We start from the raw sequence: 24,194 nt of genomic DNA on the forward strand, positions 1-24,194 counted from the left end.
GCTGCCAGTGAACCGGACGTCAGGATTCACCGGAATCGTCGGACCGACCTTAACATCCTACTAAGTAGCCTAGTTCCACAGCCGAGGCTAGAGCGAGTAGACCGCGTCGAATAGCTAGCAGTTGGGGTGCCAGTGAACTGGAAGTTACGCTCCACCCGGAATCGCTGGACAGACCTCAGCACCTACTCAGGATGGTCCGTTTGGCAGGCTAGGTCCACCGCCGGGGACTAGATCGAATAGATCGGGGCGAAGCGGGGAGCTAACTGGATCACGGAAACGAACATCGACATCGGGAGAAATCTCCCGCAGGAAAATTCACAGTAGGATAATTTTACCGACTATATCGTGACAAAAATGGGATCTAATGGGCTCACGAAACAAACATCGGTACCAAGCGAAATTCCGCTACCAGGGAACTCTCAGTCCGAGTAAGGTAGCTTACCGCCGGATTATATCTAAGTAGATCTCGATATAAATGGGAGCTAAATGGCTCAAGGAAGTGGATATCGGTGTAGGGAGAAATTCTTCCGTCGAAGAACTCTCAGTCGGAGTAGGGTGAGTTAACCGTCGGGGACTAACCAAATAGATTGTGATAAGGCTGGGAGCTGAATGACTCACGGAAACAGGAGCCCAATGGCTCGTGGAATCAGTATCTAAACGGGTCGCGGGGCAAGAGCTACAATGGTGGCATAATAAATGGTGACAAGAATGGAGAGTTAAATCATAGCTTAAAGATCGAGGTTTCATGAACCAAGTGAGGCTCCGAGATAGATCAGAAGAAAGAGATACGACGAATGCACAACGACCCCCCTCCCCGCTCTACGAAGTAATACCTTGATGTAGTTCCGTGGGGAAGAAGGGCGACAAAAGAGTAAGTAGTGTTTTTAGTGGTTAGGCACGATCGCGAGTCGTGAGTCCCACACAGTGCCACTATACTACAGGCCAGGCTTTCGAAGCTTTTTAAACCTTACTATTAAAAAACACACACACCAGTTCCCGTGACTCCAAAGAGGAAAGAAACCTCGCCAGAACACGGAAGATCAGGCGGGCCCAAGAGACAGACACTCGAGGACGCTGTCGTTGTCGAAGGAAAGGACGTCACCCAACAGGGAGAAAGTTGGACTACCGTTGTAGGTCGGAAGGAGTAACACGGGAAGCGGCATAAACGGAAAGAAGAGATAAAAGTCAAGTAGAAGAGGAAAGGAAAACCTCCGGCTCGTCAAAAAACATCAAAGGGAGAAGCCGTGCTCGTCAAAGTCAATGACGCAACGACTTATGCAGCGCTGCTCAAGAAGATCAGAGAGGACCCGGAGCTGAAGGATTTTGGGGGGAAACGTGGTAAGAGTCAGGCGTATCCAAAAAGGCGAGATGCTTCTCGAACTGAAGAAGAATTCCACGACTAGCAGCTCGACCTTGTAGGAGACCATTACCAAATTAATGGGTGAAAAGGCAGAAGTTAAAGCCATAAACCCGGAGATGGTGATTGTGTGCAAGGACCTTGTTGAAATCACGACGGAAGACGAACTGAGAGATGCACTGAAGCACTAACTTGACGATCCGGTCAAAGAAGGGATACGGAGGAACTCAGACAGCGATGATTCGTTCACCGGTAACCGCTGCCGACAAGGCGCTGGAGGTAGGCAAAGTTACGGTTGGATGCTCGAGATGCCTATTGAGAGCTGTCCACGAGTGAATGAACAAGCGGAGAAATGCTTGGGCTTTGGAGATTTGGCAGGGGCTTGCAAAGGCCCGGATAGATCCGGGATGTGCTGTAATTGCGGGGATAAAGGCCATCTTGCGAGACTCCACGCAGAGGCCGAAGTGCATGCTTAGCACTCCAGCGGACAAATGAGTGGCTTTAAACGCCCTGTCTACAAGATGGTGACTGCAGGCCAACGATAATGGAGATAACCCAGCGAAATCTGTTGTGGCAGTCTACGACAGAAACTAAGCGGGACTTCGCTTTGATTGCAGATCCGTATCAAGTCCCGTATCCTGATGACGGTAACTGGGTGGCGGATAGATCGGAGACGGCTGTTATACAAGTTATGGGCAGACTCCCCATTCAAGAAGTGGTAGAACACTCATACGAAGGCTTTGTGATCGCTAAAATCAACGGCGTCTTCGTGTGCAGCTGTTACGCTTCTCCAAGGCGGACAGTGAAGCAGTTCAACCTAATGCTGGAGCAGTTAATCGATCGAATATCGGTAATAATTTGCGGTGACTTCAAAGCCTGGGCTGTGGAGTGGGGTAGTAGAGTAACCAACACAAGATGGTGTATCCTGCAGGAAGCTATAACGAAGTTAGACGTTTCGAAGGTTTCGTTAGCACCTTTCTACGTCACATTCTGTAGCCCTTAATTGGCGGCGAACATGAATGCGAGAGGTATACCCAGACGATTCGCTACCGTATCGGTCAACGGAACCTTGCTGCAGTACGGAGTAAGGATGACCGGCGAGTTCATTCAGGTACTTCGGCCGAACGGTAGGTCCGAGAACATGGATGCGGTTGATCTAACAAGAAAGATTATGACGGCTTGTAACACTATAATGCCACCAAAACTAGAACCACACAAAAGACGGCGTCCAGCTTACTGGTGGAACGATACGCTTAGTACGCTATGCACTGCTTGTCGCAGAGCCAGAAGGCTGGCTCAGAGAGCAATATCGGAGCCTTAATTGAGAATAGCGCAAGGCCCCTGCCTTGCGGGAAGCCAGGGGCGCTTTAAAAGGGAGGCTTAGCAAGTTAGATCGCCACAAGGAGCTGTGCCGTGAAGTAAACGCCAATTACTGGGGCGAAGCGTACCGAGATGTGATGGCAAAAATGAAAGGCTTGAGGACGCCAGCGGAAATGTACCCGGATACACTGAAGAGAATCGTTGAGGGTGTCAGCACGATCCAACTACCTGGGTACCGACATTACCGTATGGCGAAGAAGAAGGACGATCGGCAAGTGACTAACGATGAGCTCGCAGCAGCATTGGAGAGCCTGAAATTAGAGAAAGCCCCCGGTCCGGATGGACTACCAAACTTGATCCTGAAAGCTGCGATCCTGGCATATCCGAACATGTTTAGGATGGTGCTCCAGAAGAGTTGAAATGAAGACTTCCCCAAAATGTGGAAGGTACAGAAGCTGGTGGTGCTGCCGAAGCCAGCGTAACCACCGGGCGATCAGGCTTCGAATAGACCCATATGTTTGCTGGGTACACTCTGAAAACTCCTGGAAAGAATCATTCTTAACAGGCTAACGAAATGTACGGAAAGTGAGCGCTGACAGTCCAAGATACAGTTCGGATTTCGCAAAAGAGCATCGACAGTGGAGGCAATTCGGACAATACTCGAGAGTGCCGAGAAAGCATCTAAACAGAAGCGAAGAGAAAATCGATACTGCGCTGTGGTTACGATGGATGTGAAGAATGCGTTCAGCAGATCCAGCTAGGAAGCCGTCGCCGCAGCGCTGCATACAAAGCGAGTTTCCGACTCTCTATGCCAGTTCCTGGGGAGCTACTACCAGAGCAGCTGCGGTACGAGACGAGCGAAGGGCAATGCGAGTCACAGCAGGTATTCCTCAGGGCTCCAGTCTCGGTTTAACTCTTTGGAACGGGAGGTGCCATGGGGTCTTAACACTGCGGCTGTCCAGGAAGGTCAAAATCGAGAGTTTCGCAAACGACGTGTCACTAACGGTGATGGGTGAGACACTTGAAGAAGTGGAGCTGTCGGTGACGGAGACAATAGACGCGATAGAGAACTGGATGAACGGGGTCAAGCTGCGAATAACTCACCACAAGACGGATGTGTTGTTGGTCAGTAATCGGATTCAGATCGACGTCGGACGGCACATGATTGCATAACAACGTACACTGTAGGAATTGGGAGTGATAACCGACGACCGGTTCAGCATCATTAACCACTCGACTACGCCAGCGAAAAGATGGCGCAGTTAACGAACGCAATAGCGGGAATCATGCCAAAACATCGGCGGTTCGAGAAGCAGCACAAGACGTCTACTATCTACTGTTTCGTCATCTATACTGCGATATGGGATACCTGCCTGGGGTGCTGCGCTGAAAACCAAGCAAACCGTGAAAAGCTGAACAGGACATTCCGGCTGTTGGCCAAATAAATCACGAGTACAATCTCGTCAGAGGCAATATGCATTATCGCCGGGACGATCCCCATCCGCATCATCCTGGCGGAGGATATCGTGTGTTACAATCGGTGAAACGCCAGAAATGTGAGGAAGATAGCGAGAAGCTCCTATCGGGCCAAGGCTGCTGCAGGAAGTATCTCCATCGGTTGGGACACGCAGCGTCACCGGTGTGCCCGAAGTGTGAAAACGTCGAGGAGACACCGGACGCTCTTTACCCCTCGTACTTCCATTCGTCAGATGAAACTGTAAATCCTAAAAACTTTAATAAGTGTGTCCTACGCACGCACGGTTCATTACGGATACCGTTAACCTCACTTTTCTTGACAGTTCACTTGTACTGTTTACACGGACTTAAAAAAAAATTGTGGGCGACTAGATTCGCTCGAAGCAAATCGCAAAGAATTTTCCATGTAAACAGTACAAGCGAACTGTCAAAAATGAACACTCGAGTTCATTTGTGACGTCAGCGTAAAGTATTCAATTGAATACTTTACGCTGACGTCACAAATGAACTAAGTGTTCATTTTTGACAGTTCGCCTGTACTGTTTACATGGACTTAGAAAAATTCTTTACGATTTGCTTCGAGCGAATCTAGTCATCCACAAATTTTTCTAAGTCCATGTAAGCAGTACAATCGAACTGTGAAGAAAAGTGAGGTTAACTGTTTCAGTAAAGAACCTATTTAATGGGCCTTCTTCACGATTCCGCTTTCTATTAAATACAGAAAACCAATTTCACAACGTGCTCCGCATTCATAAATAGGGGAATTGTGGGAAAAACCGACACCCCACAACTTTTCCTAGAAATCAAATTTTTATTCATTTCATAATGATACAATATTATTAGTACGTTTATTTAAAGCATTTGAAGAAAAATTGGATTTACGTTAGTGCGCCGAATGTCATAAAAATTAACAAAACATTCGACAGCAGCGTTCATACTCGTCTGGATGTAAAATTTCGTTGGTAGATTTTAAGGTTTTAACCGAACGAAAGCTTTTCAAATCACCCCATTTTTCAGTACCTATTATTATCGGCCTGTCCTATGATCAACTAGGTGCATTGAAGACGAGTTTGAAAAATTCAATATTTTTAATTGCTTTTATAAAAAAATGTGCGCTGTTGGGGTAAAACCGACACCCTATGGTTAGGGTAAAACCGACACCCTGTTAAGATGGTTGTGTATAGTTGCGATTCATTTCAAAATACTGGGGATCTTTGTGACACTTCAATTAGCCTATTAGAACACTATAGTATTAGCAGAAACACACAGAAATACTTTTATTGTGTTTATTTCTTGTAAGTCTCTTTAAAAATCAAAAATTGGAATTTTTGCTTATCTGATTCTAACGAAGCTTTTGCTATTTCTGCAAAAAGGTCATCAAACCGAATTTATAGTGTTCTCTTGGTTTGTCATAGACGAATTTTATCACAATGAGACAATGATATTATGTATACTCCAATAGATCGTTGATGATCAGAGTCTGAAAAATCAAATCTGAAAAAGATAGTTTTACTAAGAAGTGTGTGTGTCACTTATAAGTGAATGAATCCAATTAGCAGAACGTAGAACGCTTGAAAATCTTCTCTTATGAAATAAAATGACACTGGAGGTTGCAATGATGTGCGCAAGGATTATTTGGAAATACTCATATCAATAAATAATCCTATAGCATAAAATACTCTTATTTATAGTACTACGCTTTCGAACTTTCTTCCCCTCACTACATGATGAAGCAATAAAAAGCACATATTTGCATCATACATACTCACACTTTATTAATCAAGCATATATCTCATGTTTAATAAAGATAAAGATTTTAATAAAGTGGAGAGAAAATAAATTAAAGGGGTGTCGATCGTACCCCTATGGGGTGTCGGTTTTACCCGCAGTGCTTACAAAAAGTCACTTTGTTTTCCAAGTTTTACAACCAATATTTTTTAATGAAATTAATTTTTTGAAGTGCTGAAAAAATTAAGTCTTGTTAAGAATTTTCCGAAGAAGAATTCTGCATAAAAATTATAATTTTATTGGTTTTGTGGCAACTTAGAAAAAGTGTTAAGCTTAAGGTGTCGGTTTTAACCATAATTCCCCTAATATTGTTTTTTTCTGAGTGATTTCCTTCCTACGCAACGTGTTCCAAATATTTTCGCGATGTCATTGTTATAGCAACGACTACCACCAAGGCCACAGGTGTCTTTTTTTTGCCAAACAGCCAAATGCTTCTACAAGCTCTACCGGAGTCATGCTCCGGTAAAATTTATATTTTTCCAACCGTCATCCATTGCTATATAGTAGAACCATAACATGGAAAGAGATGCCTCCTCCTCCTCCTCCCGACCCGCGGTCGTTTCTTCCAATCCAAACTGGCTAGCTCATTAAGAGGATCCGCAAAGATTAATTATAAACAGCTGAGTGCGAGGAAAACTTTGCTTTCAGCAGCATCTTTGGACATCGATTCGAGGGAATAGGAGATCGGGGAAACTACCCCCAGCTGGAGAACAAATGGAAGCTGATGGCCAATAGTGTTGCCCTCCGGGACGAAAAGGAAGGAGGACAAGGAAAACTTTCTACCCTTCCGCGAAGTCACGAAGAAAAGGGCTCGCTTGCTGTCTTGGTATTGTGATACGGATGAGAAGGTTAATTTATCGCCGGTGATTGATCTCAAGAAGCGTGGGCTCCATTAGCCAGCTCAAATATACCGCGCGTCGCTTTTCCCAGTTGCCATTAATTAATAATTGTAATCAATTTGTTGCAGAAATTGGTTGGGGAGGGAGCTGCCGATGCCAGATAAAAGCTAATTTTAACGTTGTTTCTAGTTATTCGCCGATTGACCCGTTAAAATGAACGTAAATTAAAGCTATTTTCACGCATCTTGTTTCGTTCTTAACAGTGCTGCCGCAGTACGATCCAATCATCAATGGCTTACAGCATAACTACGCCCTGGGGGACTTTGTGGTGGCTAACTGTTCTTCGGACATGTCCAGCCCTCCCGCTAGGTTGTACTGGTTTATCAACGATCGGATTGTAAGTTGTTGAGTGTTTTCCAAATTGATAATAGTTAGTTTTAACCATTTTCCTTCGTCCTACTATTGCGCAGGTCCCATCGGACTACCTACAGCCGCAGCAGGAGACTACGATCGAGAACGATGGCTTCATCCTGCGCTATCGAACTCTGGAGATTCGGTTTCACATCGACGAGGACCGGCTGGGTAAGATCAAGGGCAAACTGGCCCTCAAGTGTCTGGCCCGGATCGATTCCATACCGCAGGGGACGCGGGAGGCCACGCAGATCATCTACATCCCGATGACGGATGAGCTGCGGAATCAGAAGCTCATCAATTGGCGCAGTTCGGGTGAGTTTAATGATAGGATTAGAGGTGATGGGGGTTGGTTGATAGCGAATTAGTACTGCTTTTCCTATACGGCGAAATGCGTTAGCTCAACAGCTGTACCGGTTTGATGAGGCCGCAATTGATTATTTCAGTACAACTTTCATGTTCTTGTGAAAAATGCCATTATTTCACAATTTTTTCTGGGTGAACCGTCATCCATGTTTCTAGTAGGTCGTCCTCCAAGCTCGAAATTATTGAATTATTGACTTTTCCTGGTTAACAGATTTAATGCAAACATGGGCTGCATTAAAACTCGGCGCTCAGTGAGAATATCTAGATCAATTTGATTGCAACAAACGTGGTATGGCGCCTTTATTCACATCACCTGTGGAATCCAATTGTGGAAAGCTCTCTTCGTCGAAGTCGCAAGCGGCTGACCTAGAACTGCAACACGCTACGATATCCAATGGAGCGTCCAAATGATCAAAGACTTTTCTTCCTTGGTTCTTAAAACGCCTTACCTGACATTGCCGTCTCAATTCTACAAATTCGGACACCCGCGAAAAGGACCGGTCGACCGGAGTTTTTATAAGGGTAATGGTAATGGAGTAAATTCATTTTGTTAGGTGCGAGCTAATTAGCTAACTGATGCGTAATGCTGTCAGAGCAGAGAGTTAGATCTAGCACGTCTCTCCTCCTAGTTCGCGCAAATGTTAGGCAATGGTCTGCATTGAGCGTTTACAGATATGTGCACTTAAGCTTTTTGTAACTTCAATGCTTCCAAATTGATATTTGAGGTGCCCCAAATAAAGTGTCCCAAATTTGTATCACAGTGTGGAACAATCCCTTTAAAATCATCAAAAGTCATCTTGAAGCAATGCAAAGTTAAGTCCTGAGGTAATTGTAAGAAATATTTACAGATCATCATCGTAGAATAGTTTTCCAGACTTGAGGTGGGTGGGATCATTGATGAATAAGAGAATGATAAGTGGCCTTAGATGACTTCCTTGAGGGGCATCGGTTGGTAAATCAAATACGGTATTCTAAAAAGCGGATCGTTTGAAGAGCCAAGAATGCAGTTATCGTGTTATCCATGGAGGAAATCCATGGACCTAGCGCTTTCAAGGGATAAATCCTAGACAAAGCGCTAAATACTTACGTTAGGTCGAGGGAGGTTGTGTGTATAGTGTAATTGATAAATTGATTGCCCTGTACACAGCTCACCTGGGTTAGATTCCCAAACCCCGCTAAGAGACGGATGACCATAAGGTTAACCATAAGCCACCAACTCGACTGCGAACTGCGAACTTTTATCTCGAAGATAAACATTTCCTGGAATACCCTCGGATCGTTTTCTGTCTATTGAACATATTTTTAATACACATGATTTATGTTCATGGTCCTGTATTCGTAACGTGAAAACGTGCACTTTATTCACGACTTTTGGGGTATTTTTTCCGTGCAGCCCAGCGACACGGCTTGCTTTCAAATAATTTCAGTTTGTTTAGTTTTACAAATGTATTTCAAACTATTTTTATATCGCTCATTGGTATGAGAAAAAGCTTGGAATTTGGGAATTTGGGTTACATTTCCAGTCTAGGGCAGATCACTCGAGAAATGTATTACAAATAGGCATCAATTTTCACTCCCTCGCAGAAAAGTTTGTTCCCTGATCTATTTTGTACGACGTTTTGTTGAATGTAGGGCTAGTTCCCAGTTAAGCTCAGCCGGAAATGAACTGGAATTCTGGCTGGTTCCAGTTCGCATTCCGGCTCCAGTGACACAACCGATTCTAGTTAGAATCGGTTGTGTCACTGGAGCCCGTATGCGAACTGGAACCAGCCAGAATTCCAGTTCATTTCCGGTTGAACTTTACTGGGTTGTGTTGTAGTGTTTTGGCGTCTTACACGCAACGCAAAATACATTATGAATTTCTATTTTGGCGGAAAAGAATGCATTTAATTTATCTGATTTTTAAAAATGCTTCACCAGTGATCTGCCCCTAGTTTCCAGTACAGTATTGATGGATCATACTTATTTATAACACGAAGATGAACATTGGCTCTTAACTTCACCTTTTTGTGACTAATTCAGAATGGGGCCAATAGCTTCGCCATTTATGGTAAAAGTAACAACTGACACACATTTTGGTTAAAGTTAAGGGAATTTTGTTTTGATAGTTGTGCAGATTGTTCTTTTACGTTAGAATGCCAGCATCGAAAAAATGTCAGAACAGGAGTATCGATTAAACGAAATATCAACCTTATGGAGATAAATTCCAAATCATGATATTCTGACTGCAAAGTATCGATATTCTATATAACAGTACAGTATCGCCCAATATTGGAACAGAGAATGGTGCAAAAAAGGAAAACGAAAAATAGCTATTTTATTTACCGAATCTTTACACACGTGCTTACCGAGACCGAAACAGTGAAACTGGCAACCATGAATATAAACGAGCATGATCCCACCCACTGAGACGTCCAAAAAATTGTTTCAAAATCGTTCAACGCGGGTCCAACGGTGGACGTTTGTTGAGGGTTATTTGGACGTTGTTCAACGAACGTCCTTCATTGAACGATTTTGAAACCAACCGTTCTTAAAGGGCAGTCACCAAATTTTCTGGCAGAGACCGTTCTGCTAGATTTCTGTCAGTCTTGGTTTGGCAGCCCTGTCCAATTTCTGCGCGCATGCTGTCGGGTTAGTTGACAGGAACCGAGCAAAACCCTGGCATAACTCGGAAATAAATCGTGCAAAGATCCTGGCAATTCCTACCAGGTATAATTTTAGTACGAATCGAGCAAAACATCTGACAAAGTTGTGACAGAGAGCGTACAGAAATCCTGGCCGTACATACCTGGCTGGATTCTGGTTAAAAGCGAGCAGCATCGGTTAATTTAACCGCTTCTGTCAGAAACGGTTATTGCATTTGAGCGAATTCGCTGCCAGAATTCTCGCGCTGAGGTCGTTTTTCTAGAAGCGCACGAGAGTCTATGTTGTCTATCAGAAGGTCGAAAATGAACAGTCGTTGCAGAAAGATCCGTCTGTTTCGCAGCCAGGGTGACCAGACCTAACGATTTATCGGTAGTCATGCCGATTTTAGTCTTCCCTACCGATTCACAGACGACCAAGACAAAACTACCGATATTTTCTTATCCCTACCGAAAACTACCGATTTTTATTGATTTTGGACACATCCTACTCAACATTCATTTTTGAGTTGGATTTGCTCTGAGATCTGTGTTTTCAGTATTTTGCAATTCTATGTCAACACTGCGTTGACAATACACATAATTGAAATCACGAGTGTTGCGTTTGATGAGTCCAAGTACAGCGTAGGCTTTAGCTATAACGGAAGAGTAATGTGCGGTAAAGAAAGTATTGAGTATTTGGACTTAATGCTGCATTTTTGAATATTCACACTCATTTGTAGTAACAGGATTTCGGAACTGAAGATTACTAGCACTTGATCTATTAGCTTCTGTGTAAGCACAATATATTTGACGTCTATCTCGTAACAAGTATCACACTACTCTGCCACGAAAGTCATGGCTAGCTTATTTTGTACGATACCACACTCCCCCTTTACTTAGTATCTATTTTAAAATACTTGAAACATAATTCTTTAGATGCTCTGGTCGTTTCACTTCTCGTCGACTTTTTCGAATTTCAACATTATCACCGATGTTCCTGTTTAAAGATGGTCTTGAGGTTTGGTTGTCCGTAATAGGGTTATACTGTACTACATCTGATTTATTGATTTGTGAAGTATCCGTTGATGATTCCTCTGTAGGTAGTTTCGTATCTAGATGTATACGTTTAAGGTGACAAACGTTTCTACGATATATTTTCCCCGTGACTTTTGAGCGAATTTCCACATCTGAACCATTCCTTTTCACGATTTCAAACTTCTCAGGCGCGTAATTGCTGGATAGCTTGTTCTTCTTAACAATGCGTTTAGCCACCACAATATCACCTTCTACAAGATCGCTTGATCTTGCCTGCCTTCGGATGTCTGTCACTCCAGCTGTTCTAATTTTTCTTTCCCAATCTTGATCTTGGATAGCTTCCGTTAAACGTCCTAATCGACTGTGGACACTTGGCAATTTATCTCGCAATACTCTGCCAAACATAAGAGCCGATGGCGCAATACCTGATGTCGAATGTGGCGTCGAGTTGTACATCAGCAAGAAGCTTCGTAAATCCCATTTCCACTTTGAACGATTCTCCTCCTGGCTTATACGGAGACGTTTTAGAATGGTGTTATTCATGCGTTCCACTTCACCATTGGCCTGTGGCCAATATGGTATTGTCTTCTGATGCTCTATACCGAACTCCTGGCAAAATGCTTTGAATGGTTCACTTATGAACTGTGGTCCATTATCAGATCGTAAGGTTTCGGGCACCCCAAAACGACTAAATGACTCGAACAGAGCTTGCACAGTAAGGTCTGTAGTTGTTTGTTTCATTATGATTACTTCAGTGAATCGACTAAAATAGTCTACTAAAACAAGAAGATAATGTCCTGATGGCAATGGGCCCAAGAAATCAATCGCTACATCTGACCAGGGCTTGTCTGGCATCTTGGTCCTGAGCATTGGTTCAGGAGGACTGATAGCGGAAACTAGCGTACATGAACCGCAGCTCTTTACGAGCTTTTCCACCTGTTCGTCCATCTTTGGCCACCAAACTTTTTGTCTAAGACGACGTTTCATAACACTCATTCCCGGATGGCCTTCATGAGCACAGGTTAGCACTTGTTGACGTAGTTTCTCGGGAATAACTAGGCGATCGTCTCTCATTAACACCCCTTTGGCTGCGTGTAATTCTGTTTTGAAACAATTGAAACCTTTAGTCGTCTCTGTCCAGCAGCCAGTCTGTAAGGCTCTTATTACATCTTGCAGCGTCGTGGTAACTTTGTCCAGAGTCACAGCTTCAGGAACTGCAAAATCAACTAGTTGATGAATATAGGATTCCACTGATTTGTCGAATGGTTTAGCTGTTGCGACAGATAGCCGGAATAGCGCATCTGCCAGATTCGTTGCTCCAGGTTCGTAAATAATTTCATAATTGAATGATTGAATTCGCAATACCCAACGTTCAATCCTTGGGCACGGTCTAGATCGAGCATTGAATAAGAATTTCAGGGCCTTACAGTCAGTTATAAGTTGAAATTTGGTTCCCAGCAAGTATAAGCTGAACCTCTCTACACCCCACACTATGGCTAAAGCCTCACGTTCGGTTTGAAAATATTTCTGTTCTAATTCAGTAAGTGCTTTACTTGCAAAAGCTATAATTCTGTGTTGTCCGTCCTCATTTACTTGTAGCAGAACAGCTCCCAACCCTTCAGGACTTGCATCAACAGCTTAGCTTTATCTTTCTTATCAAAAAATCCTAAATAGCTAATATCGCTAACTGCCTCCTTGATTGATTCAAAAGCCCTATGTTGTTGATTTTGCCATTTAAACACCGAACCAGTTCGAAGAAGAGATCGTAGAGGTGCCGTTTTCGAAGCGAGATGTGGAATGAAGCGACCGACGTAGGTAATAAGGCCAAGAAAACTTCTTAATTCAGCGACTGTCCTCGGTTCCCTAAAACTTTGTATAGCTTTCATGCGACTTTCTGTGGGACTTACTCCTTTTTTACTCAAGACGTGACCCAAAAATTCCAACTAGCTTACTCCATATATGCATTTCTGATGATTCAATAAAACTCCGTATTCCTCCAAACGCTTGAGGAGGGTTTGTAATCGATTATCGTGTTCCTGTTTTGAAGATCCAAACACAACTATGTCATCCAGATACACTATGATCCCTTCTAGACCCGCCAGAATCGTCTCCATCGTTTTCTGGAAAATCTCTGGGGCACAGCTCACACCAAACATTAGCCTTTTATATCTGAGTACAATCGTGTCATGAAAATAAAAATATTTGAAATATATATATTTTTTATTCTCTGTATTTTATTTGAATTCAGTTTTCCATCTAAATGCTTAATATTTAATTAAATGCAAATGTTAAAAATCATTCCTCTGAATTACCTGAACAAGCCGCTTTTTGTAATGAATGTGGTAATGGGACGAGATCTTTCCGAAATTTCCAATTGGTGATACACATCTTTGATGTCCACTTTAGAAAAAGTCGTAGCACCATTTACCGATCCGAGTAATTCGTCTACTAAAGGAAGTGGATGTGTCTCCCGTATTACAGCCTGATTTGCTCGACGCATGTCAATGCACAGTCGAATATCGCCTGACTCCTTTAAAACCGGAACCATTGGTGAAACCCAAGGTGATGGTCCAGAAACCCGTTCTATGATTCCTTGTACAAGCAATGTTTCAAGTTTCTCGTTTACTTTGTCTTCTAGAGCGTATGGAGCACGTCGGAATGCTTGTTGAACAGGCTGGATAGATTCATTAATAGGAATTTCTACAGTGACTCCTTTAATTTTCGGAAACTCATGAGATGTTTGGGAAACATTTCCAACGTCGAATCCAACCTTCAAAACCTGCAGCGATTTAGCCGTCTGTTCTCCCAAAAGGCACTGTTGGCCATCCTTGGCGACATAGAACTTGGCATCAATTTTTTTTCCTCCGCCTTCTACTGTTGCCATAAACGTTCCCGTTATCTCCATGGGTACGTTTGATGCATAGCACGTGAAGTTTCTGTCCGCCTCAGTAGACATATCCCAAACAGAAACTTTCATTTGTTTCATATGATTCCACGTTTTCTGACTAATGATGTTGGCCGCTGCTCCCGAATCAATGATCATCGGTATATTTATGCCACCGACTTTGAACAAAAATGTGTTCTTTCCCATCGCATAGAAAATGTATTTTTCATCATTTTCCTGTTCAACATCCTCATGAATAGCTCGAATACGTTTTGGTGCTGCTTCTGCTCTAACTTCATTGTTCGCACGTTTTAGACATTGTCTAGCGAAATGCCCTGGTTCTCTACACTTCAAACACGTAGCAGCTCGTGCTGGACATATGTCAGCTCCTTTCACGTGACCTCGTTTACCACAAGCAAAACATACCGGGTCGGACCGCTTATTCATTCTGTGGACTGGTATCGAGAAACGACCAACTGGATGGTGAAATGATCGTATATCTCTAGAAATACCTGATTGAAGTATTGTTTTCCCTTTTTTGCCATCTGCCTTCCAATTCGATACATTACTGATTGGAGCATCGTACAAATTTCCAAATTCCTTTAGCTTCCGTTCGCTCTCTTCAAGACTTACACCCAAACCTTCTACTTCACTCAATGGCATATCTCGCTTAAGCATCTTTTGTCTCAGCTTGCTAGAAGAACACTTCTCAACTATTTGTTCTAAGATCATCTCATCAGGCTTATCATATTCGCATCTTTTAACTTGGGTCCTCAACCGCAGTACAAAATCAGAAAAACGCTCAGATGGTTTCTGAGTAATTTGGCGGAACAAATGACGTTCGTAAGTACGTCTACGGTACGGCTCAAAATGAGCGTCAAGTTTGGCAATTGGTAAATTATCATATATATCCCGTAGATCAGAACCGCCTAGGTACAACAATTTCGACCGTTTGTCGTACTGAGATTCAATTTTCTCAGACTCAAAGTAACATTCCAAATCGCGTTTCCATTTGACCCATGCCAAGGGCAATTGGGATGACTCTATTGAAGTTAAAAACTGTTTAATCCGAATTTCTCCACCAGCCCTATTATTTCATTGAACAAAATGCAGAAAAAACAAAACAAATTCATAAATATTTCATGCCAAATAAAAAACTTGAAAGGGACAAAAATAATTCACGCACCATTCATTTTTTTCTGTCAAGCTATAGCCAAACCGCAATAAAATATGACGATACCGCCTTATCAAATTATTTTGCATGACGAACCCGCCTTCTTAATGTTGGCGATCCCGCCTTTCTCGGTTTTAACATTTTGGCGAACCCGCCTTCCTCAGTTTTCATATTGTAGCGAACCCGCCTATCTTATTTATCATTTTGGCGAACTGACATTCTCAATGGAATTTGTGTGGCGAACCCGCCTTCTTCAATTTACACATATGTGGCTAACCCAATTTCACATACTGTGGCGAACCCGCCTTTCGTACTTCATGTAACTTGGTGACTCATTTTCACCTAATAGTTGTACCGTGGCGAACCCGCTTTCCACTTGATAAAGTATGGCGATTCCGCCTTACAATTTTTCTTATGTATATTTTTTTAGCGAACAGTTCTTCAATTGTGAATAAAAATCAGTTTTCACACGCATTTTTTTATTTCGTATCATTAATTTCAAATGTTAACATGAATCTTATACATACATACCTGAAACCAACTGCATTTAAGTTATCGTTTTCTGTCTCTTGTGTACAGATAACATGATCATCTGTAGCAGGATAATATACCATTCGTAGTCGGAACAACCCACCGAATAACACATAACACCACAATACCACCGTTAATGATTTCATCTTACATTAGTATGTCGAACTCAATCATAACAAACACGTTTTTTTTCTTAACGGCTGTTCAGAAATATATAGCAAACCATGCAAGTTTGTAGTTTCGCGGTTGCCATGGAAGTATTTCGTTTGAAACTTTGCGCGCTTGAAAATTCCGGGTGGCGTAGCTACCGTATTGAACTCGATTTGAATGGTGCGTGGAATTTTGGAGACGATCAATGTAACCAAATGAAAATTTTCCACATATAATGCATGTACTCACATTTTCTCCTCGTCGCCAATGTAGTAACAGGATTTCGGAACTGAAGATTACTAGCACTTGATCTATTAGCTTCTGTGTAAGCACAATATATTTGACGTCTATCTCGTAACAAGTATTACACTACTCTGCCACGAAAGTCATGGCTAGCTTATTTCGTACGATACCACATCATTCCGTTTCTGTCGCTCCAGTCAATGATCCTATCGACGTCCATTTGCAATGCACAACAGTCTACCATAGTTGTTATGACACGATCAATTTTCAGATCATCAGCATACATGACTTTAGAAGACGATAATTCACTGCAGAGGTCGTTAACAAAGAGCACAAATAGAAGAGGTCCGAGGTGACTCCCTTGAGGAACGCCCGATGAAATGTGGAAAGGATCCGAGAGTGTACTTCCATGTCGCACCGAGGCACTACGGTTCGCAAAGTACGAGGAGATCCAATTAGTCAGCCAGTCCGGCAGTCCAGTCCGCCTTTCCACAGCAAGCTGATGAGGAACACGGTCGAAAGCTTTCAAGAAGTCGATGTATACCGCATCCGCATCGATCTCTTGTCGTTTTTTTTTCCAATTTATCAATTAGCGACAACGCGTAGCTCATCAGATTTGTAGTTGTCGAGTGCTTTTTTACAAAACCATGCTGGTCCAAAGTGTTGATGTGTTTTAACGCGGGGTAGATAACATCTAACAACATACTCTCGAAGATTTTAGGGAGGTAGTTTAAGATTGAAATTCCTCTATAATTGGTGACATCATGTACGTTGCCGGTTTTGTGGATTGGAGTTATCGACCCAAAATGGAGTCTCCGCAGTTCTCTTTTTAGAGTTTTTCTACTTCTTTCCACTTCGTGGGGAAAACATTTTCAGCAAGAGAGCGATTGAATAATAGAGATGCTGGTAGTGCCCAAGATGAAGAGCAATTCTTGATGAACGATGGTTGTAGCCCGTCGGACCCCGGACCCTTGGAACTGTCAATCCCTCGAAGATTAATATGTACCTGATGTTCGGTGAATGATGTTGCAGGCAAATTCAGAGTGAACATTGGCATTCCGGGATTCCACCGGAGCACGTTTTGTTCCGCAGGTAAGACCAAAACTGCTTTGGGTTGTCCTTCGTGTTGCATTCAATTCGGGAAACATATGAGCGAAAGTATGTTGCATTCACGAGTTCGAATTGACGTTCTAATTCCCGCACGGACGTTTTGTCGGCTTCGCCTCTTGTTCTAAAAAATCGTTTTCGAGCCTTCCTGAGACGATTTCGAAGATTTCGTAACTCAGCATTCCACCAAGGTCGTTTGTTATTCGGGCAGCGCGTGCGTTTCCTCCTAGGCACAAGTTGAAATATTGATTCCAGTTCGTGATAAAATCTATTCACAGATTCATCCAGAGTATGCAGCGTTAATATCACAACCCAATTTATTCGTGAAATTTCAGTGTTTAATTCATCATAATCGCATTGATTAAAATCGTAGAATAAATCAACATCGTCATTCATAGACACGGGAAACAGAGCGTATTGCAATGGTTTTGGTACGGCTCCCATTAGAATTTTTCTCGCGTTTTACTCGATTCCGACCTGACAGAAACCGGCTTCTGGGCTTCTACCGGAGGATTTGGTGTCTGGGGAAGTGTTGGTGCGATATCGAAGATTTTCGTAAATACTGCTTTCAAATTCGATCCAATATAAGTGGATCGAATTTGAAAGTCATCTTCTTGTATTTCCGAAAAGCGATTTGTTTTATTTTGGATTTTTTAGACACAAAATAGAATCCATGTTATGTTTCTGTTTAGGTATGGTGGAATGAGGACAGTTTCTAATTTAAACAGCAAAATAAATTTGGTGATGGAAGCGTTAAAATAATTTTTTTGCGAGTACGGAAAATAATTCATGAAATGTGCCTTTTTTAAATATTACTCTATTCGATCCGCCATGACATCATAAAATCACCCAGGCAGATTAATCTGTGTTTCACAGATATTCAATATGCTGCACAAATTTCAAAAACTGTACAGATTTCCACAGTTTCTGTTTTAATGCACAGATTTGCACAGTTTTCTTGTTTAATGCACAGATTAGCACAGATTTCTCAATTTTTTTTCCTTGCACTTAATGTTTGCCTCGCGCGAAAACCAAAAAAAGTCGACATCTTGTTTTCAGACAAATGTGTACGTTTTACGTAACACAGATAGACACAGATTTTTAAATCGGCCGCGCACAGATTTTTTTAAATTTCACCTCGCATTCCTAAAATCACCACAAAATTTGCTTATTAGTTTAACCCTACAACGGTTTCGTGACTTTTTCTATACGTAAACGATTTTTTGGGGTACATTTGTACCCCAGAACTAAAATCGGTTAAAAAAACACTGCTCTTTTAAAAAATAAATAAATTTATCAACTCTCCACAGCTAACCAATCGTTTGTCTTTCATATTGAATTGATAGATTGAAAAGCAAATTGCAATACTTGAAGATATTTAGGTTTCAAGAAATCCATTTTTGTTGTAAAAATCACTAGTAACTGTCCAAACAAGAGGGATTGAAACATCAGTGCTAAAAATGTGCTCCAATGAATGTTCCTAAAATCTCTAGAACAATGCTTTTGCGAAAAATTAACACATCAAAAGATAACATAAGCAACCCGATTTTTCAAGAGCCACCCTACCTCAAATCTTAAAAATAAATTATGACAAATCAACCATTATAGATAGCCTTGTTTATTCAGCAAACTTGCTTCAATTTTTTTGTGTTATTATATTGTAGGGCATTGCGCAGGTAAACTTCACTTCACACATCTGAACAGTCGATACTTTGAACACTTTAACCACAAGGACTACCCTAATTCCAGCCATTTGAAAAAAATCGGAAAAAAACTAACAAATTTACCAAAGACATCATAAAGCTGAAACGAATTATTTGGGAGCCAGCAGTTTTGTATTCTTAAATACGGCTTTGGGACGCACTATGGTCAGCTTTCGATATGTACTGAAAATTTAATGCCAAGTTTTGTAGTGACGTCGAATTAATCGAAAGAGGCTCGCAATGTTACTAAGGTTCAATTGAAAATTTTCTCCAGAACTAATCTTAGTAGGGGAATTGTGGGAAAAACCGACACTGTGGGTAAAACCGACACCCCACAACATTTCCTAGAAATCAAATTTTTATTCATTTCATAATGATACAATATTATTAGTACGTTTATTTAGAGCATTTGAAGAAAAATTGGATTTACGTTAGTGCGCCGAATGTCATAAAAATTAACAAAACATTCGACAGCAGCGTTCATACTCGTCTGGATGTAAAATTTCGTTGGTAGATTTTAAGGTTTTAACCGAACGAAAGCTTTTCAAATCACCCCATTTTTCAGTACCTATTATTATCGGCCTGTCCTATGATCAACTAGGTGCATTGAAGACGAGTTTGAAAAATTCAATATTTTTAATTGCTTTTATAAAAAAATGTGCGCTGTTGGGGTAAAACCGACACCCTATGGTTAGGGTAAAACCGACACCCTGTTAAGATGGTTGTGTATAGTTGCGATTCATTTCAAAATACTGGGGATCTTTGTGACACTTCAATTAGCCTATTAGAACACTATAGTATTAGCAGAAACACACAGAAATACTTTTATTGTGTTTATTTCTTGTAAGTCTCTTTAAAAATCAAAAATTGGAATTTTTGCTTATCTGATTCTAACGAAGCTTTTGCTATTTCTGCAAAAAGGTCATCAAACCGAATTTATAGTGTTCTCTTGGTTTGTCATAGACGAATTTTATCACAATGAGACAATGATATTATGTATACTCCAATAGATCGTTGATGATCAGAGTCCGAAAAATCAAATCTGAAAAAGATAGTTTTACTAAGAAGTGTGTGTGTCACTTATAAGTGAATGAATCCAATTAGCAGAACGTAGAACGCTTGAAAATCTTCTCTTATGAAATAAAATGACACTGGAGGTTGCAATGATGTGCGCAAGGATTATTTGGAAATACTCATATCAATAAATAATCCTATAGCATAAAATACTCTTATTTATAGTACTACGCTTTCGAACTTTCTTCCCCTCACTACATGATGAAGCAATAAAAAGCACATATTTGCATCATACATACTCACACTTTATTAATCAAGCATATATCTCATGTTTAATAAAGATAAAGATTTTAATAAAGTGGAGAGAAAATAAATTAAAGGGGGTGTCGATCGTACCCCTATGGGGTGTCGGTTTTACCCGCAGTGCTTACAAAAAGTCACTTTGTTTTCCAAGTTTTACAACCAATATTTTTTAATGAAATTAATTTTTTGAAGCGCTGAAAAAATTAAGTCTTGTTAAGAATTTTCTGAAGAAGAATTCTGCATAAAAATTATAATTTTATTGGTTTTGTGGCAACTTAGAAAAAGTGTTAAGCTTAAGGTGTCGGTTTTAACCATAATTCCCCTATGCAGTGTAGCGCATTCCTCTGTACTTGACTCTTCAAATCTCAGGCTCTGGGTCTTAGTATAAAAATTGATTCCGTCAGACACTAGTAACACTTTTTTTTTATCCCTTTATGGGCAGCTAGGGCCGAGGGTGGTGGCTAGCGGGTTTCATACATCCTTGACCTGACGGACAAAGCTATGGTGCCTTGAACACAGGCAACGCAGATCCAAGGCCATCATTGAAATGATAAGTTCTGCGTTTGAGATGTACTTCCCCCGGTTGCCAGACGAATACCTGTAATTATTACTTGTTGCTTTGTATGTATGAATCTAATGTTCAGTCCTGGGTGGTGTATGCGTAGAAGGTGTGGTTTTTAGCGTTCGAGTCCAGGAGTGCATATCTGTCTGGGTTAGCGGGGGTGTTTACTAATTGTGTAATAGTGTGATCGCCAAAGGCTCGAGCATTTGAATGCTAGCGTGTCTCTAACTTTGCGTGCATAGATTCGATTTTAGATTCGTGTGGCCATTCGCATATTCACGTGTATTCTTGAACGATCGCGCGCGGACCGTGAATATGATAATTAATTTTTAGTGTACGGTAGAGGAACGTGTTGTCTGGAAAATATGAGCATCATTCTTGATTGGTCCAACTGAAGGCATGAGTCGAGAGTAGAGAATTCCGAACGTAGCCGGTCTATGATCGCGCGAGTGGTGGGTTAATGCTTGCGACCGCGGTTGTAAAGTTATAGGTGCTGAAAAGTTCACTTAAGTAAGGGGGTGTTTTAATGTTGGCGAAATTGCGAGCGTAGGTGTGTGTGGATGATTGAAATTGTAATGTAAGTTCGCGTTTTGACCAGGTTTGTGTTATCGCGAAAGTTAGGGGCGTTTGTGCGTTTTGGATGTGAGTGTATATGAGAGAATATGCACTTGATTGTGTTAGTGAGTATGAGTATGAACCTAACTTAACATATAGTAATAAAAGGAAAAATAACATGCCGAATGTTTCTTTTTAGGCCACTAACCGTGCATTGCAGAATGCCCAAAAACTCTGAACTAGGCCTCGTCGAGTCCAGTCTGTCCGTCTCGTCCTGTCGTGTCTGGGGTTTCCAGGTTACATGCATTCACCAGATGAGACTAGCTTATGTCAGTTTACTTGTGCACTGGTTTCGTGGAATCGAGGCGATCATCGAAATGATAGATCCTACGAGTGAATGCAGTTGGCCCAGTCACCTGTCAAGCATTTGTGTATTTGTTTGTGTTGAGATATATGTGGAGCCTGTAAATAATATTTTAATACGAATATTATTGTATTTGTTAAAATAAGAAACGTGTACTACTTGCAGTTTGTTGATCGTTCCTACTTATCTGATTCCATCGAGTATGAGAATACATCTCCATTGTTCTAAAACCTGGCGACGTCTGATGACAGAGAAGAATCATTGTTGGCAGCAATGTTGCTCTTCTTGGATGTATGAGCTCGAAAAGGTCATCACAAGAATATAACGCATGAGACCGAAAATAAATAAAAATAAAATAAAAAGAAGAGTTAGTATTGTTATTGAGTATTAATAATGTGCCGATTTTTTTCGAGAGTTGTCTTACTGGAGCTGTCGAGCTAATTGATTCAATTAAGGCATGGACCTAGACTTCTGGAATCGAGGATAGAGACTTCAGAACATGAACGACTCATGAATGCGCGAGAGCGGGGGACTGTAGGTTCACGCTTAAGACTGCATTTGAGTGCTGAGACGTTCATATTATCAGCGAGATGTTATAATGTCTGGAAGAGCGCGAGTATAGGTTGCGTGGATGGTCGCGAAGGACTCAAGCATTTTTATATTTGTTTGTCACGTGTATGTGACTTTGTGTGTATACATTCGATTTTTATGTAGTTTAGTGAATATGAGCATTATATTTTGATTGGTCCACCGGACGGCATTGGACTTATGCTACTAGGGCCTAGAATAGGGGATTCCGGACGAAACCGATGCATGATCGCGCGAACACGGGCATTTGGAGGTTCACTCTCGAGACCGGGATTGTTAATTTAAAAGTGCTAAACCATTCACTTAGTCACCGGGGTGTTATACTTTTTACGAGATCGTGAGTGTGGTCGTGCGTGGATGATCGCGAAGGACTCGAGCGTTTGTATGTAGACGTTTTTGTCGCGTGTGCTAGTATGTAACTTCGCGTGGACACATTACTTTTGTAAGCGTGTGGCCATTCGCATGTTCGCGTATTATTCAATGACCGCGCGTGGACGTCTTATCTAGTTTTTTTTCTATTGGTCCAACTAAAGGCATGAATTTGGGCTGCTAGGATTAAGGGCGGAGACTTCCGGACGTGACCGATTCATGATTACGCGAGCTTAGGTTCTTAGGTTCCAACGTTCACCTAATCAATCGGGATGTTTGAATATTGGCGAGAACGCGGGCGTTCGTATTTGTGACCGGGTTTGTGTTATCGTGTAGGCCACGTTTGTACGTTTGGAATGAGAGATTGATGGTGTATATGAAAGAATAAGAAATTTGCTTGCAGAGAGAATTGGGCCCTAAACCCACATTGTATATTATTTGACCATGGCAGTGGATAATAAAGGTCGCCAAGTTAAGTACTAAAATTGATCACAATGTAGCTTAACTAAAAAGAAAATATTAGTATCCCAAGTTTCTGTGATATAATCACTGTAATACTGCTTTGGTGGAAAAGCCCCCGGACCACATCAAGGTACAGTATCATGCCGAGGGGATTCCGTCAGACACTAGTAACACTGTAACTAAATATACATAAATAATACATTTCAATTTTTATTGTAATCATTAAATACGACATGTATAAGGTAAAATATAGTTAACCCTTAAATGCATAAAAAAATAATATTGCGAAAATCATCTTAAAAATATCACAGCAATGTATTGAAACTATGACACAATTTTAACAAAATTTAAAAAAAAAAAGATTTGCCCCTTTGAGGGTTAATATGACTCCCATGTTTGGAAATAAAGTCAAATGTAATGTAAATTGGTTCAAAAAATATCTATTGCATATTTTTAAAAGACTTATTATGTACAACAAGAATATTGCCAAAAAACGGAACCAAAATCGGAGGGTACCAAATTGGGAGCATGCCAAAATCGGAATCTTACTGTATTGCTATAACATTGGTAGTTTCTATCCGATTTTGAGCATCTATACGGCGTTGTGAAGATTATTAAATTGCCTTTTGATGAAGTAGTCAGTTATTTAAAACTGGTCAAAAACTGTATTTATTCCGATGCTTTTTTGAACACCAAACGCCAATACAAATAGTAAAAATACAACAATATGCAGTAACGGTGATAAAACAGGAAGGCATCGAAGGAAGAGGTAGAGCCGTATAAAAAGTAAGAATGTTCCAGAGCCTGGGCTACAGAAGATGACGAATCGAGTGGTGCTTGGTGTATATTATATACAAATCATATTCACGAAAGTATTTTGCCTCTTTTATCCGCAAAAGCAAAATATGCGATAACGATCCAAGCGCATTTTCTAGTCACTTTGCTATAGTAGTTTTATTATATCAAATA

General features: G+C 41.3%; 1 protein-coding gene across 1 annotated transcript in view; it reads left to right on the forward strand.

Annotated features, from left to right (window-relative positions):
• Positions 1-24,194, forward strand: part of LOC131683892 (uncharacterized) — a 79,278-nt gene that overhangs the window by 29,857 nt on the left and 25,227 nt on the right. The window contains exons 4-5 of the mRNA XM_058966277.1: positions 7,044-7,177; positions 7,251-7,506. Of these exons, the coding sequence (XP_058822260.1) occupies positions 7,044-7,177; positions 7,251-7,506 (390 nt within the window). The remainder of the gene's footprint in view (positions 1-7,043; positions 7,178-7,250; positions 7,507-24,194) is intronic.

Source organism: Topomyia yanbarensis, chromosome 1 (assembly GCF_030247195.1).
Source record: "Topomyia yanbarensis strain Yona2022 chromosome 1, ASM3024719v1, whole genome shotgun sequence".
NCBI lineage: Eukaryota > Metazoa > Arthropoda > Insecta > Diptera > Culicidae > Topomyia > Topomyia yanbarensis.